This window comes from Diplotaxodon limnothrissa, linkage group LG3 (genome assembly GCF_057381915.1).
Source record: "Diplotaxodon limnothrissa isolate DT_005_m linkage group LG3, D_limnothrissa_male_GT1.1, whole genome shotgun sequence".
NCBI classification, from domain to species: domain Eukaryota; kingdom Metazoa; phylum Chordata; class Actinopteri; order Cichliformes; family Cichlidae; genus Diplotaxodon; species Diplotaxodon limnothrissa.
This window is the reverse complement of record NC_140598.1, coordinates 3,840,612-3,857,652: the sequence shown is the minus strand read 5'-3', so window position 1 is coordinate 3,857,652 and position 17,041 is coordinate 3,840,612. Positions and strand designations below refer to the sequence as shown.

The window sequence follows — 17,041 nt, the reverse complement described above, 5'->3', positions numbered from 1 at the left end:
CTCGTTCTGGATGCAAACTATTACAACTCGGGCTTTATTTCAGTGACAATGGCCTTAAGCTGCAATACAACAGAAAGTTACTCATATATAGTAATTTCCCAGACCATATTAAAAATCCATTAACAGGAAATACAAATGATGGGACAATGCCACAGCATGGACATTAGAACAGTTGGGAAAATTTACCTGGCAAAAGGTGAAAATGAGGCTTCATTGAACTGGAATTACAAAGACCAGGAATGTGAGATCCACCAGCCACAACTGAGGGTTTTTACACGTCATATCCTCAAAGTAGAACTACAGTGATCAAAAGAATCGACTTTAATGTTATTCTTTCTTTCTTTATGTCAGATTTAACCCCCCAAAAAGCTTTAATCTTTAACTAGTCTTTGGACGTAGCTACAGTACGGTCAGGTTGACAGTTTATGGGTAACATGTGGCCACCAGGCACTGCGACACACTTCCATGTTATATTACCTTGGCGTCCCGTAGGAATACAGGAGAATCATGTGAGGAATCTAAGAGTTGTTTCTTAATTCAATTCAGTTTTATTTACACAGCACCAAATCACAACAGCAGTCGTCTCAAGGTGCTTTATACTGTAAGGTAGCTCGTACAATAATACATACAGAGAAAAACCCAACAATATGACCCCCTATGAGCAGCACTTTGGCGACAGTGGGAAGGAAAAACTCCCTTTTAACAGGAAGAAACCTCCAGCAGAACCAGGCTCAGGGAGGGGCGGGGCCATCTGCTGTGATTGGTTGGGGTGAGAGAAGGAAGACAGGATAAAGACATGCTGTGGAAGAGAGACAGATGAACCGCTGAGTGTTGTCCCGTCGAGGTGGCTCTTCTATGTTGTGCATTTATGGCACCAAACCACAAATGCAAAGGAAGAAAGGGTCGAGGCACAGCACCCAGCTGCCTGACAATATTCAGGCAATGTCCAAAGCCCCACAAAGGACCTACCCACACCCCACTGGCCCCGCCCAGATCAAGGAGCTGTCACAGCAGACAAAAATGTGAAGTCCGCACATAGTCGCCATGGCACCCACCAACCCACCACACCATCCCCCATGGAGCTACCAGGAGAGGCATACTGGCCCACTGAGGATCACAGAGGAGCAGACCCAGGGGGGCTGACAGCACAGCCCCCACCCACCAGTCGTGCAGCTTATTTTATCTTGTCAGCGTGAGCCCCACCTAAAGGGGACAGAGGGATTAGTGAGTTGCATTAGTGGGGCAGGAGAGAGTGAAGCAGGGGAGCCAATGTCACTGCGATACGACTCCTCAACACCATCCAGCCTGCCCCACCACTCATAATGAGTCCTGCTGTGCTCTGTAGCAATGATGCATTTTATGTGTGTGTGCCAGGTTAGTGCTGTGGATTCAAAGGAGCACAGTTCCACTAAACAGGAGATCAGGATAAACCCCAGTAACCAACCCTGCCCCCGCCATCACATATTCTCAATCCCAACAGAGGCCAGCCCCACAATGACATGCCACATGTGATACACAGCCAACATTACTGTTATAATTACATGTTTCCTTTATTACTTTCCTTTCAACCTATTTATTTTGCACCTTAAACTTTCTTCGGTTGCTACAAGCCACAAAGTCCTTTATGGTTTGTCTCTGTTGTGTGGAGGGCTGTTTTTAAGAGCTCAAAAATGGGTGTATCAGAGTCAAACAGGCAGCACAGTGGAAAAGTGGTTGGCACGGTTTCCTGACAGCAAGAAGGTTCTGGGTTCAAATCCAACATCTAAGCTGTTTGCATGCTCTCCCCATGTCTGGGTCCTCTCTGGGTTCTCTGGCTCCCACAGTCCAAAGACGAGCAGTTAGTGGGGTTAGGTTGATTGGTGTATGTGCCCATGAGTATGAGTGTACACGGGTGTTTCTCTGTGTTAGTGACAGTCTGACAGAAGGCTGCATCCCTCAGCCTCATGTGGGCTGTGTAGCCCCTTTACAACTGCAGTGAGAGCTCAGACCTGTTTCTGGTGGGTGGTGGACTCCTCCAGGGCTTCCCCTGATTCCCCTTCTGCCACAGAAGACTGTGGCCTCAGAAACTCATATCTGCTTTTTGCAAATGAAGCGAACCTGTTGGCTTCATCAGCAGGGGCGGATCTAGAAGGGTGGCATGGGGTGGCAAGTGCCACCCTAAAATGATCCCTTGCCACCCCAAGTGCCACCCCAGTTTTGCATATGACGGTGTTGTTTATTAAAATAAGTTTAACAGTTTGAGCGTAGTTACAGTCAGCAGTGAATATAAATGCTAGAACTGGATATATTCCATAGTGTCCCCCCCTCCACATTAACAAATGGTTCAGCCCATAGCAGGACGGCTTTCTTCTTGTTTTCAGTAGCAAGCGATGCTTATGATCGTGCCAGAGCACATTTTGAACAACACCATGGGAATTTCTGATTTTACACAGGTGGGTGGATGTTACACTGTGGAAATGAAGGAAGGTGAGTGCTATTTTAAATGGTTGTAGAAAATGAAAAAACAGCAGGTGTATTGGCTGCATTTTTAGATAAATAGTTGTATCTGTTTACAAAATGTACAATTTATATTTGCATTTCAAGTTATAAACATTTACCCAACACGTCTGTGGTTTTTTTACAGTAAAAAATACTGCTAGGATTTTAGGTTCTTTGTGTGATTTCAGATCAGTAATAGTTATATTAATAGTAATAGTAATACTAATGCAGTATGTCAGTGAAAAAACAACTGAATTCAGTTGAGCTGAAAAGATACCAAACAAAGCAAGAGGAGGAAAAAATAAAATGAAACAATCTGAGGGTGAAATACAAACGTAAACTCAAAGGAGTCACAAATGTCCGGTTGTATTTCAGACCTCAGAGGGTGAATCCAACAAATCATGAAAAATGAGGTTTACATGTTTGTTCATGACAGTGCAGATTTCTGACATTTTGTGTAATTTAAGCTGCAACAATGTGACTGTTTTCTAACAAAAACAGTGAAACTTAAGTTAGACTTGTGTTTGTAAATGAAGTGCCCCATGTTGTGTAGCTTTCTGGAGTTTATACTTATTGGGCTACATATGTATTTAATATACAGGCTGTACAGTACATAACATCAAAACTCACATGTTTCATGTAACTAAAGTGTGTAATCATGTGGGTACAGACAATAATTAAGTTATAGACTATATTTATATGAAAAACGTGCATACTTACTGCATTTGAATCATTTTAACCACATGTAACCACCTGCATATGTGTTTGGAGGAAAAAGGCTTTGATTTTGCCACCCTAAGAAAATTTCTCTAGAGCCGCCCCTGACCATTTCACAGGATTTGCATTTAAAGATGCAACAAGACTAAAATGGTTAGGGTCAGGAGGTCAAAGGTCAGAGCTCCTGTGGGTCTGAGGGCGGCCTCACGCTGGAGAAGGATGAAGGAGCCTGACCTGAGCCAGTGTTTGACATGAACACATCAGCACTGCTGTCAGTGAGCCTAACGACAGCCGTTAGCATCATTTCAGTGTTTCAGTCATAAAAACACTTCCTGTCACTGTGGTGGTTACAGTGACATCATGCAGTTTGTGCTTTGACCTCCAGGTTTGGAGTTTCCGAGGTGCACCTGAACGCAGCACAGTGTTCCAATGCTCCTGATTGTCCTCAAACGTCTCTTTGGGTGTTTCCTTCCTGCTCAAAGTTTTCTTTCACTTCCTGAACTTCGTGGAGTGGAGCTTGTTGTTGGTGTGTGAAGAAACTGTAAGTTTGCTTTGTTTCCTCCTTTAACAGTTTGTCTTTAGGAACTTTACTGTTTGTTCAGCTCGTGTTTGATTTCTTCACACAACAAACTGTGTGTGTTTGTATTTCCGGTCTCTCCATTAAAGTCAGTGTGTAATGTTTCCTGGCTAACATCAGCTGTGTGCAGCTTAGTTCAGCACAAATCTGCCGCTCCATAGTTCACGGTAACGGACTCACAGCTGGACCAACGAGGCCGAGTGTGTCCGCCACTCTGAGCTACGTTCGTGTTTGTGTACTTGTAGTTTGTACTTTGAGTTCACTCAGAGCCCACAGAGGACGCAGCGTACGTGATGACGTCACAGCCCTTTACCTCCTTTACTGTCACTGTGATTAATATTTACACAGGAGACACCTGCAGAGCTCTGACGCTAAGCTAGCACACAGCATGCTAACACTAAGCTTAAGCTAACGCTAAGCTAACGCTAAGCTAGCCAAGAACCCAGAGTGAGGTTAAAGCTGAGTAAACACTGACCCCAGACCAGCACCGTGATAAAGTGAGCTGCTGCTGCTGAACTTGAACAGGTAACAAAGTGATGAGCAGTCAGGCTGCAGGTTTCTACCTGTTCATGTTTCTACAGTAGAATCACTTTGAAGTGTCTTTGTGCTGTTTCATCTTTGATTTGTGTTCATAAACACTCAGAGAAACATCACGTGACCTCATCAGGATCTGTGTTGGTGTGTGGGGCTGTACCTCAGCTTTATGTTGTTACATGCTCATTTGTTCATTTTACACAGTAACATCAAAGTAATGTTATGAGGAGTAATGAAGTAACGTACTCCATTACTTTTAATTAAAGTGTTCTGTGTAATATGTGTAATAATGACTGTTTTGAGTAATGACCAACACTGATCACAACAAAGAGGAAATGCCTCCAACATGCACAAACATTTGAGCCACAACATGCAGTTAATGTGCACAAATGTCTTTGATATGCTGCTCAGTGATGGTGGTGACTGTCAGAGCAGAGCTACTGAGAATCAATAAGTAATATCAATGATGGGATCAGAATCACTAAATTCTTCTCATCCCTGTCAGTATCATACATGTGCTGTATAATGTGATAAATGTAGAGGTGCTGGCTGTTCTCTCACTCTGCTGTTTAGCTGTAAAGGACGCCTCCCTGCCTTTGTCTCATTCATGACCTTTAATAGTCTCTTCTAACATGCAGAGATCTGTATGATCTGTTTCATAGAGTCTAACCAGCCTGTACAGGTAACAACAACAGTCACTGCATCACTGACACACAAACGTCATCTCTGTCAATAACAACATTCATACATGGAATAAAAACACATCAGTGGATCATTGCTGGAGCTGATGTTTGTGCTCCTGGTGCAAAGGCTCTCAGTTTCCTCCTTGAAATAACATCAGTGGTGGGTCAGCGACATGCTTTCTTTCCCTCTCAGGTTTAAATATCTGGGACTCTCCACCGTTTGGTTTTAGAGCTGAAGAAGCTTCTCAGATGAAACGTCTTCCAGAAACTTAAAGACGTCTCTTTTCTCTCCAAGCTCCTTAGATCACATGACCTGGATGACTGAACCTACAGACATATTGACCTGGTTTCTAGGTCACATGACAGGTCAGAGGTCAGCGACTGTAACTCAGTTCCTCCTGTTAATGTGAACTCACTGAGTGTTTGTGGTTTACCTCTCAGACTGACTGAAGATGATGATGGAGGAAGAGGAGGACAGAGCAGAGTCTGCAGGGTCCAGCTGTCCGTCTGTGAGGAGTGACGGGTCCAAACATCAACCTCCAGACTTCAGTGGTGAACCTGGAGCAACGAGGTCAGAGAGCTGAACTCACTGAGTAACAGAAATAATTCTGCACTGACATTATAATCAGTGTTGACTCTGGTTGATTGTCTGACTGTGTTTGTGAGCTGAGAGGAAATGAAAATGAGTTTGTAACAAAAATCAGTTTTGTCCAGTTTTCCTGTAAAAAGCTGAACTCTAATCTAAGAGGATGTTACTGACAGGAAACAGCTGCATTATCTGCAGTCTGTGTGATCACAGCTGCTTCAATCATGTTTGTGTCTGCAGAGGTCAGAGGTCACAGTCTGCAGGGTCCAGCTGTCCGTCTGTGAGGAGTGACCGGTCCAAAGGTCAAAATCCACACTTCAGTGGTGAACCTGGAGCAACGAGGTCAGAGAGCTGTGATGACTCCTTTACATGTTTGTGTTTCCTGGATAAATATGACCTGAAACATCCTCAGATTGTTACAAAGATTCATTAAAAAGAAAACAATGAAAGAGAAAAGATCCAAATGTTCGACTTGGTCATTTGCTGTTTGAGGACAGTGATGCTCATATCTGTGGGGAAAGTGTGACCTGAGTGGGTTCATGTTTGTCTTTAAAGAACAGAGCTGCTCTGATTCTCTTTGTGTCTGATCTGTTAAACAGTCTGAGAGGTCACACAGAGACCCAGCAGCTAAAGCCTGGATCATACTGGCTGCTGTTACTCCATCAGGACAACACTGAACCACAGTGGTGTGGATGTAGTGGATAAATCCCACCATACTGATGCTCAGAGTTAACCACAGGGAACAAAACCAGATGTTACCTTCAGATTGTGACCTTTGGAGTGGACGATGCAGATTTCAATAGAGAATAAATGTTGTTGTTTTTCAGCTGTGAAGAAAGAATCTAATTTTCTGAACTTAAGAATTTATGATGCTGGAAACAACATGGAGACTATAACACAACATTTCCACTGTGTTCATAGAATGAATGTAAAACTGTCAGACATTCATTAAATATGCAAAATGTCTACAGAAGCATCAGAGGGTCAGACGTGAAGCACTCAGTGATTTTGATCAAATGACTCATCAGTTATTGATCTGTACTACACTGATCTACCACGTTAGTAAAGCTGGTGTTCTGGTGGTGGAGGGAGACTCGGATCATGTTCTGGTTTTGGAGCAGTGATCTGCTGATGGTTCAGTTTGATGAGCTTCTTCAAAATCATCCCTGACATCACCACTGAAAGGACGTCCATGAAAACAGACTGAAAATTACTGATATGTTCACAATCTGAGAGTTTAAAACTTGACAGACTTGATTCAGATGAAGTTATTTGAGCAGAAACTCCTGGATCTTTATCCTGTGTTGATCTGATCCTTCATGGTTCCTCCACAGAGTGGAGCAGCAGAGCTCAGAGGTTCCCAGTGGTCAGTCTGCCCAGCAGCATCAAACACAGCTGGACTCCATATTTATGGTCTGTACATGTACAACAACTACTGTTACATCTGTTCTGTTCACAGTCGTCTCCATGCTGCTCTTTGTAGACCAGTGGATCGTCAGTGTGTCCAACATGGATCTGATGTTTGGCTCCATGATTTCAGTCTGATTGGCTCATTCATAAATATTCTGTTCCAGCTGCTGGAGGACAACATCATCACTTTTGTGAAGAACGAGCTGAAGAAGATCCAGAAGGTTCTGAGTCCAGATTACCCAGAATGCTTTGAGAGTCAGAGGAGCAGCAGCAGAGAGGCATTTGTGAAGATCACAGTGGACTTCCTGATGAGAATGAAGCAGGAGGAGCTGGCTGACCGTCTGCAGAGACGTAAGAGGATTTATCTAAAGATTTAAGCTGCTGGATAAATGAACATTTTCCAGAGATGGAAGATGGAGCAACATGTTTTAAAGATTAGTTCTTTTTGGAATTGAGTGTTTATTTTTCTTCTCATTCAGAACTTCAAGCTGCAGTTTGTCATCGTAACCTTAAATCCACCCTGAAGAAGAAGTTCCAGTGTGTGTTTGAGGGCATCGCTAAAGCAGGAAACCCAACCCTCCTGAATCAGATCTACACAGAGCTCTACATCACAGAGGGAGGGACTGCAGAGGTCAATGATGAACATGAGGTCAGACAGATTGAAACAGCATCCAGGAAACCAGACAGACCAGAAACAACCATCAGACAAGAAGACATCTTTAAAGCCTCACCTGGAAGAGATGAACCAATCAGAACAGTGCTGACAAAGGGAGTGGCTGGCATTGGGAAAACAGTCTTAACACAGAAATACAGCCTGGACTGGGCTGAAGACAAAGCCAACCAGGACATCCAGTTCATATTTCCATTCACTTTCAGAGAGCTGAATGTGCTGAAAGAGGAAAAGTTCAGCTTGGTGGAACTTGTTCATCACTTCTTTACTGAAACCAAAGAAGCAGGAATCTGCAGCTTTGAAGACTTCCAGGTTGTGTTCATCTTTGATGGTCTGGATGAGTGTCGACTTCCTCTGGACTTCCACAAAACTACAATCCTAACTGACCCTAGAAAGTCCACCTCAGTGGATGTGCTGCTGATAAACCTCATCAGGGGGAAACTGCTTCCCTCTGCTCGCCTCTGGATAACCACACGACCTGCAGCAGCCAATCAGATCCCTCCTGACTGTGTTGGCATGGTGACAGAGGTCAGAGGGTTCACTGACCCACAGAAGGAGGAGTACTTCAGGAAGAGATTCAGAGATGAGGAGCAGGCCAGCAGGATCATCTCCCACATCAAGACATCACGAAGCCTCCACATCATGTGCCACATCCCAGTCTTCTGCTGGATCACTGCTACAGTTCTGGAGGATGTGCTGGAAACCAGAGAGGGAGGACAGCTGCCCAAGACCCTGACTGAGATGTACATCCACTTCCTGGTGGTTCAGGCCAAAGTGAAGAAGGTCAAGTATGATGGAGGAGCTGAGACAGATCCACACTGGAGTCCAGAGAGCAGGAAGATGATGGAGTCTCTGGGAAAACTGGCTTTTGATCAGCTGCAGAAAGGAAACCTGATCTTCTATGAATCAGACCTGACAGAGTGTGGCATCGATATCAGAGCAGCCTCAGTGTACTCAGGAGTGTTCACACAGATCTTTAAAGAGGAGAGAGGACTGTACCAGGACAAGGTGTTCTGCTTCATCCATCTGAGTGTTCAGGAGTTTCTGGCTGCTCTTCATGTCCATCTGACCTTCATCAACTCTGGACTCAATCTGCTGGAACAACAACAAACAACCTCCTGGTGGTTTAAACCATCTCTTCACCAGAGTGCTGTGAACAAGGCCTTACAGAGTCCAAATGGACACCTGGACTTGTTCCTCCGCTTCCTCCTGGGTCTTTCCCTGCAGACCAATCAGACTCTCCTACGAGGTCTGCTGACACAGACAGGAAGTAGCTCACAGACCAATAAGAAAACAGTCCAGTACATCAAGGAGAAGCTCAGTGAGAATCTGTCTGCAGAGAAAAGCATCAATCTGTTCCACTGTCTGAATGAACTGAATGATCGTTCTCTAGTGGAGGAGATCCAACAGTCCCTGAGATCAGGAAGTCTCTCCACAGATGAACTGTCTCCTGCTCAGTGGTCAGCTCTGGTCTTCATCTTACTGTCATCAGAAGAAGATCTGGATGTGTTTGACCTGAAGAAATACTCTGCTTCAGAGGAGGCTCTTCTGAGGCTGCTGCCAGTGGTCAAAGCCTCCAACAAAGCTCTGTGAGTACATTTGTACTCATGTCTTTACTTTTAACATCCAACTGTGTCAGTAATTTATTTCACCAGGTTTTCTGTCTCTGTATGAATTTGTATCCTAAAGTTTTGGGATTTCTCCAATACAACTGTGACCTCTTTGATGCCTCCAGAACTCGAGACACTGGATTCACCATAAACTCTGATCATCACTGCTGCTGTTATGTTATCAGTCTTTGTTTAAACACTTAGGCTGCATGTGCCTGATGTTGACTTCATATTCACATGCATGCTCCTAGATACATTTCTACTGCAGGTCTATTTTAGTCACAAATGTTGGTGAAACACTTGCTTTTACATGCATGGTGGGTCCTGCATTAAAGAAAGCATTTGAATTACTCAGTGAATCCTGGCAGCCAGAGAAACATCCTTAGTTCCACTTTAAACTAAACTCTGCTTCGGTCTTCCACAGTGTGTTTGTTGTTTCTTTGTTGTTGTTGGCCTGCTCTCTCCTCTCACTCCAATCTGGTTGCAGCAGATGTTTGTCCCTCCCTGAACCTGCAGACTTGGGTGCAGCACCTCAGTTCATCTTCAGTCTGAAACCAGCTGTTTTAGCTATATCCCCTCAAGCACACCTTCCCTGGTCATCTCTGCTGTGGTTGCTATAAAATTTAATCTTGATTTTAAAAAAAAAGAACAAAAAACTTCAAGTCAGACTTGATGCCATTTGTTGGCAGCATGGTGCCTGTTTGTCTTTGATGATAAACTGCAGCACAGTCTAAAGCAAACCTTCTGACTTTATTGACTTTATGCATGTATATATTCTTCCTGTTCACCTTGGACACACAACAGCTCTCTGTTTGTTGTGATTGGATCTAGAACAGCCAACATATCCTAATCTAGATGATTTCTAAGGTGGTATCTGGGAGGAAAAGTTAAAATCAGCCTGGATGGCCTGTACTGTATGATGGCCTTGGTTGCACCACATTGATAGCCATGCAGGGTGGTTCACTCCTTGTGCAAGAAGACCGAGGAGTGAGCCACCCTTGGTCAAAGCTTGGCCATTCAAGCTCACTGTTTTCCCCTTGTTGGTTGATGATAGTATTTTTTTTACCTGACTTATAGTCATCATTGTCTTCAAATTAACTCACACACTGCTGACTGCTGTAGCTTACCTGGCTGAGCAGGTGACCCATGCACTGAAGGTTAGAGTCGTGACTCCAGGGCCTGGTTTGAGTCTGCCCAAGACCATTTCCTGTGTGTTATTCTCCTCACTTCTCCCTCCCTTCCTGTCTTCTTTGTCCTATACAGTGAAGACAAAAGGCCTCAAGTTCTGAAAACTCTTCCCCTTCATCATCTTCCATCTCTCTCATCTAAAATCTCCAGTATTCTCTGAGTAGAGAATCTTTTCACAATCTTGAATGATAAGGATCCAAGTGGGTAAAGTTATTTATTTGTTGTGTTCCTATTTGCAGCTGGGATAGATTGTGAAAAACTCTTGGCTGCCCAAATTACATCCAGTTTAGAAGAAAAACATTGAGTGAAGTGTTTGTTTCATCATCCTTCACAACTCATCAATCAGGTGTCACAAACTGCAGCAGGACAGTACAAAGCATGTCATACTGGATGGCTGCAACAACCAGAGTTTTATCTACCTTTGGTATTTGGTGACAGCATGAGCGTAATATTCACTGAACAGAGTCGTCTTCTGTAATCTTTTCAGATTCAGATTCAGAACACTGTATTTATTTTCAAGGGGCAATTAGGATACTGAGCTTTCCAACCATACATACAATACACAAACATCACATTGGGGAGACGGGTCAGGCTAGGTAGCTGGCCGGTCAGCCGCTAGAGCAGCGACCCGGAACCGAACAGCAGAAAATGCACAACATCAGGAAAGATGAGGAGAAAAAAGAACTCCTCCCAGACTGAGCTTCAACAGGGAGATCAGTTTGAGAACAGACAAAAAAAATGACCTTAGCGCAGAGCACATGAAAACTCTTAATGCACCATAGAAACACATGACAAGCAACAGGGATGGGTAAAAGGTGAGAGACAGCCGGTGTAGACAGCGCACCCGGGCCTGCAGCATTTGCGCTGGTCCCCTCGACCCACCGTCTGCACCGGGAGGGGATAAGCATGCTTAGGATGGGAAGGAACAGTCTAAACACCGTCTGTTATCAGGGTGAGATTTGTTATGTTCAGCTCCAGCCTTGAGACCACAGCTGGCGCCGGTATGTTAGCCGCATGAAATGATGGTGGCTTTCTTTGGTGCGAACAACTGCATGTCAATTTCACAGCTGATCTAACAGTCCGTCACTCGTCTCTCAATCTCCCGTTGGAGAGCCACGAGCTTCTCCGAGAGGTTATCAGTTTTGCGCTCAAAGAGCAAAGTCTGAGAACTCACGACCGCCATGAGCTTCTTCAAGATCTTATCCGTGCTGCGTTCAATGAGCCCATTTTGAGAAGTCACGACCCGTCCCATTGTTTCAGTCACAGCGGGCAGCCTTGTGGGGGTTTGAACAGCTGATTCCGCTTTCTTTAATCTTCAATAAGCCAGGGCCAAGCCAGCTCAGATCAGCAAGAACCCTTTGCTGCTGTGAATGTCCGTGCTGCTATATTTCAGGATCAGGCTCTAAATGTACAAATGGATCTGAGAAGATTTCCAATCATGTTTCTACTAGATTTACAGTTTGTTTTCATGTCTTCTGACTCAGAAGGTGGAGCAGGTGGAGCTTACAAGGAGTAAGTGCTGCTATAGAAGAAGAGTTGTGTTTTAATGAAGCTATTTAGTTAACCAATAATTGTATTGCATGCTGGCATTAAAAATGTTTCATTTGACTGATTTAATTGTTTGTTTGTTTTCTTCCAGACTGAGTGGCTGTAACCTCTCAGAGAGAAGCTGTGATGCTCTGTCCTCAGTTCTCAACTCCCAGTCCTCTAGTCTGAAAGAGCTGGACCTGAGTAACAATGACCTGCGGGATTCAGGGGTGAAGCTTCTGTCTGCTGCACTGCAGAGTCCACATTGTACACTGGAAACTCTCAGGTCAGGATCCAAACATATCATTAAGTGATATTATTGTATAAACAACCAAGCTTTATAGAATTGGCAGGTGAACTTTTCTTTATCTTTGGATTGCTTAGGAGATTCTTAATTACTGTCTGAAGATTTTTTACAGTCACATATTTTGTTTTAATGGTCAAACAGAATTATAGTTCAGTTCAATGAGCAGGTAGCTGTGAGATTCATAATAATGAGGTATATTTGTATTAAAGATGACTAAACGTGAACAGTAGCTGTGAGTTACTTTGTTTACTCATGTGTGCTGATGTTGTGAGTAATTTAAAGCTGAAGTAAACTTGTAATGAGTTTAATAGAGTTTCTGAAGTAAGTGTACTTGGAGACATTTATGTGTTTACTAAAGTCCAGGAGCAGGAGGCTGTGTGTAGCATAGAGGAACCCAGACCTCAGCTTTGTCTCCTGGTTTCTGTTGCTGCTGTTACAGTTTCCCCTCATCGTTCCTTCAACAGTCTCCTCACTGTAACAAATCAAAGTGTTACTGTATAGATTCACGTCTGAATGTTGCCATGTGCTATTAAAACTGAAAGCGATGTTTCATACACCCACGTGGTTCAGTCACACAGTAACTGATGGTAAATAATGTTTGTGTTGAGCACATCGTACAGGTCAGCTGCTCCACACAGATCTCAGGTTTACATGCTGGAACAGTTTGTGATCATGAAGGATAAACCTCACTTCCTCTTTGTTTCATAGAGATGTGACATGAACAATAACACATTCATGAAATCCTTTTAGGAACACAAACACTATTGTAGCTGGAGAATATATTTGAATGTAGGATAATGTAGGGGATCATAAACCACAGTAATAACTAACCACCACCTCACCATTTGGGTTGGTAGCTGCATGTTGATTGATGAAGTCATTTTCTTCTTCCTCCATTTCTACCTTATTAACATCAGATTAAAAGCTGCACAGAGACAGGCACTGGACATGTTTAGCCTAGCTTAGTACAAGGACTGGACATGGGGGAAACGGCTCTCATCACTGGATCAAACCATGAAAACAAATCTGAAGTAAAGTTTTGTTGAAGTGAACTGTGGTGGTGCCCAATGTTCCCAATAAGCTGCGCTCGTGCAACTGCGCGCTGCTGGCACGGTCTCTGCACACAGAAAATCTGTGTTGCACACAAAAAAAAAAATCAAATCTCAATTGAAATTAAAATTAAATCTTCAACAATTCTGTTTTGCAGTGTTAGTCAGTGACTGGCTGCTCCCATATGGGATTAGAACGATGCCACCTTATCCCGTAGTCCAGCCAATGATGCGATTCACATTCGTATATACGCAGCTAATCAACGTCGCTGACAGGCTATGACAGCGTCCTTATGTGCCGACAATGGTGTTATAGCGAGCAAAGTGGCTGATGATGAGGTGAAGCCACGTTAATGACAACGTGTACAACCATTGGAGATGTGAGCAGGACAGACGGAGCAACTGAGGGAAAAAGTGTGGACTTTATACCAGTTTTTAAATTGTGTTGATCGGCCGCGTAAAACCAGAGTTATGATAAAATATCTGCAATGTTTGGTTTTCTTCCTGAATAGTATTGTTGTTTATAACAACGATAGTATTCAGTGTTTATTGCAACAAACTTTGTTGTTTGCAAAACTCAGTTACTTTTTTGAAGAAGTAACTATATAATTAATTGCCCAACATTGGTCATTATATCCTGTATTTTGCAGACAGAGTTACAGACTCTCTCCCAGACCACAGACTCATAATACAAGTCAGAGCTTTATAAAAATAGAAAAAATAAAGTTGTGTTTTCAAAATTGGAGTTCAAGTTATTTTTACTTCCAATAGTGTTAACATGCTACAGGTCATGAACAAGGTTGTTTTTAATTTTCATTGTAAGTGGGCTAAAGCAGTTAATTAAAAGTAGCCTAACATCAATGTAAATGCTGTAATTTGATTACTTTAATAAACCATGTAACTTGGATGGATAAGATGCTGGCGTGACCACAGTGCACACGTCTGCTGTTGCTCACAGAGGTCCAAGGGACGCTCAGGGAGTTTGTGTGTTCGCTCAGACACATGAAACATTAGAGGGAACATTGGCGGTGACTGGCAGGGAAAAGGGGAATGATAAGACTTACTGTAAATATAATTATGTATGTATTGAAAAAGGAGCAACTAAAATGTTCCAGCTGAAAAATGAAATCAGTTTCAGTTTATGAGCTCTGTTTGTTTTCTTTACAATTCCAACCTTTTATTTTGAAATGAGCTGCTCATTCCTGTTTAGGGTTGATGAGCTGATGTGGGTGAGAGGACTCAGGCAGCCTGACAGAGTTGATGTCCAGGTCTTCCCTGCTTGTCCTGATACACATAAACATGAGTATCCTTGCAGGTCAGATCTCATCAGTCACACCTGTTAGTGCAGCTCTCCTCTAGATTGTAGTGCTTGTTAAACTAGGATGATTTTAGGAGCCTGGACCGCAGATCTAAGGGAAGATATGACTTGGAAAGACTAAACCAACCTATTAGAGGTGTTCGCACTAACATAGATAAATACTCAGATTTACACCTTTAGTGTCTCACAAAGGGTTGAAAAGTGAATGTGCACAGAGAGGTTGGTGGTGAGACGGGCACTTCCAGCACTGTAGATGTGTTCCAGCTCAGTGTTCATGGAAATAATCCAGAGAGCAGGATTCCTTGATGAATGTCACATCTTCTTAAAGTTATAATCCACAGGGAAAACTGTGAAACTGTCGATCTGATATCTACTCAACCAATCAGGTGTTTACATGCCCTTCACTGATCTCCAGCCCCACCTTATTATCAGTTTCTCTCTCTTTTACATCTGAATTATCTTCACTTCACATTTCAGTCAGTTCAGATTTCATTAGCACGTTCACTTTAGCATAATCCATTTTAATCCAAACACCTTTCTCTTTAAACTCTGTTTGTCAGTCACAGTATATCCAGTACAATCCTCTTTTTCACTGCGTCACACACATTCAGAGATCAGAGTGTCCTGTGTGTGCTCTCATTCACTCACACTCACTCTCATATGGCTGAAGTCTGTTTGTACACAGGCTGTCAGCTGGCCTGAGTTAGGCCTGTCTCTAAAATCATTATTTTATTACTTTTATTCTGATTCATCAAAGCCAAACTCAAACATATTTATATTTACTGATTATGTTCTCATCAGTAATTAACAGTCAGTACATTCAGATATGAATCATAATTCAGTGTTTAACATATTATCACAGATGGACTGCACAGGAGATCTCCTTTATGAAGAAACTGTGAAAGTTTGTCCAACAGTGGGAAACATTTCAGAGAACATCTCAGAGAATATCTGTGAAGCAGAAACTAAACATAATAATAGAAGAAAAGCCAAATAATGATCCAAGTCCTGCTCTGAGACTATCAGACAGTAAAGGCTTCCAAAGACTGCTCACCTCTCAGACTTACTTAAAGATGCTGGTGCTGTCCACAGATCAGCTGACCTGCTGGGTCTCCATGATCAGCTTTGTTTCTTGGAGATAAAGGCTGAAGCCTTTAGAGCTTCAGTTCTCCAGAGCAGCAGGATGTCTGAGGTCCGCAGAAACACAAAAACACAGCAGCTAAAAATAGTTGTTCAAAGAAAACGAGGTGGGAGCTGCTGATTCCTGAGCTTTGATACTGGATTAGCTTCAGTAGTTATTCCAATCACTGCTGTAGGAGCTACATTTAGTCACAGCTGACTGTCTTCTTTGAACAATCACAATGACTACTGTTGTAAAAAACAAGCACACAAAGAACCAATGAGAGTGTAGAACAGGATAAAGAGCTCCTGTGATGGTGGCAAAGAAATGAGCAGCAGACGGCCGTCTACATGTTGTAGTGGTTTACAGTCACCAGGGGGCGCCGTCACGGCCACGCAGTCAGTGGGCTGCTCTGCTTGTGCTGTTGTTGGTGAAGCTGAAGTGAAAGCGAATGTTAAAACAATGAAAAGTGTCCACTGCAGCCTCCATCTGAACTTGTCATGTTCTTCTTCTTTGATCCTTCGTGTTTGTGCTGAACACTGCTGTCGCTCTCTTCCCTGTTCCCGCCCACTTTCTAACCAATCAGCATTGGAGCGTGCACAGCGTCGTCCACACTGAGCTTTGTTGTGAGCGCATGGACTCGTCTGCAGAACATTTGTATGGGCTCAAAATGTGGTCATAAATATTTTGTACTTGTAAATCAGGATTTGTATGTGTAAAAAGATTTGTGTGTGCGTGAAAAAAATTTGTGTGTGTGTAAAAAAGATTTGTGTGTGCGTGAAAAAAAACTTTGTATGTGTAAAAAAAGATTTGTGTGTGTGTGTAAAAAAGATTTGTGTGTGGACTTAGCCAAAGAAAAAACCCTGCAAGTTACAAGTACGAATTTTGACCCTATTTTTCTTCCTTTCATCTGATTGGTCAATGTCATGTCAATCAGAAATGTAACTATCCAATCAGAGAACAGATGGGTTTGGCTGTCGGAGGGGCACTTTTTTGACCTGACGTTCCCGTCACAAGTGTCTTCTAAGTGAAGCTACCAGGTTCAGGTCCAGCTGTGTTTATCTGGAGCTGCAGTAAATGATCCGTCCTCACAAAGCAACACAGACACCAGATATGCAAACACAGCATCATACAACACAACCAAGAGATCCAAAGAATTATCTCTGCATTTCTGTGGCTGATGCTGCTGGAACAAAGCTGTTTGAAACCTTGTTGTTCTGCACTTTGGGACCTGAAGAGAAACCTGAACCTCTGTGCAGAGGGTTCA

General features: G+C 43.1%; 1 protein-coding gene across 5 annotated transcripts in view; it reads left to right on the top strand.

Moving 5' to 3' along the window:
* Positions 1-17,041, top strand: part of LOC146634308 (protein NLRC3-like) — a 223,074-nt gene that overhangs the window by 153,199 nt on the left and 52,834 nt on the right. For 2 of the 5 annotated variants that reach the window (XM_085376324.1, XM_085376340.1), the window contains exons 1-6: positions 5,442-5,560; positions 5,816-5,917; positions 6,910-6,988; positions 7,150-7,336; positions 7,465-9,244; positions 12,093-12,266. In XM_085376324.1, the coding sequence (XP_085232450.1) occupies positions 5,442-5,560; positions 5,816-5,917; positions 6,910-6,988; positions 7,150-7,336; positions 7,465-9,244; positions 12,093-12,266 (2,441 nt within the window). Of the gene's footprint in view, positions 1-5,441; positions 5,561-5,815; positions 5,918-6,909; positions 6,989-7,149; positions 7,337-7,464; positions 9,245-12,092; positions 12,267-17,041 lie in introns of those variants that run through there. The other 3 variants (XM_085376314.1, XM_085376299.1, XM_085376307.1) reach the window with 2 other exon arrangements.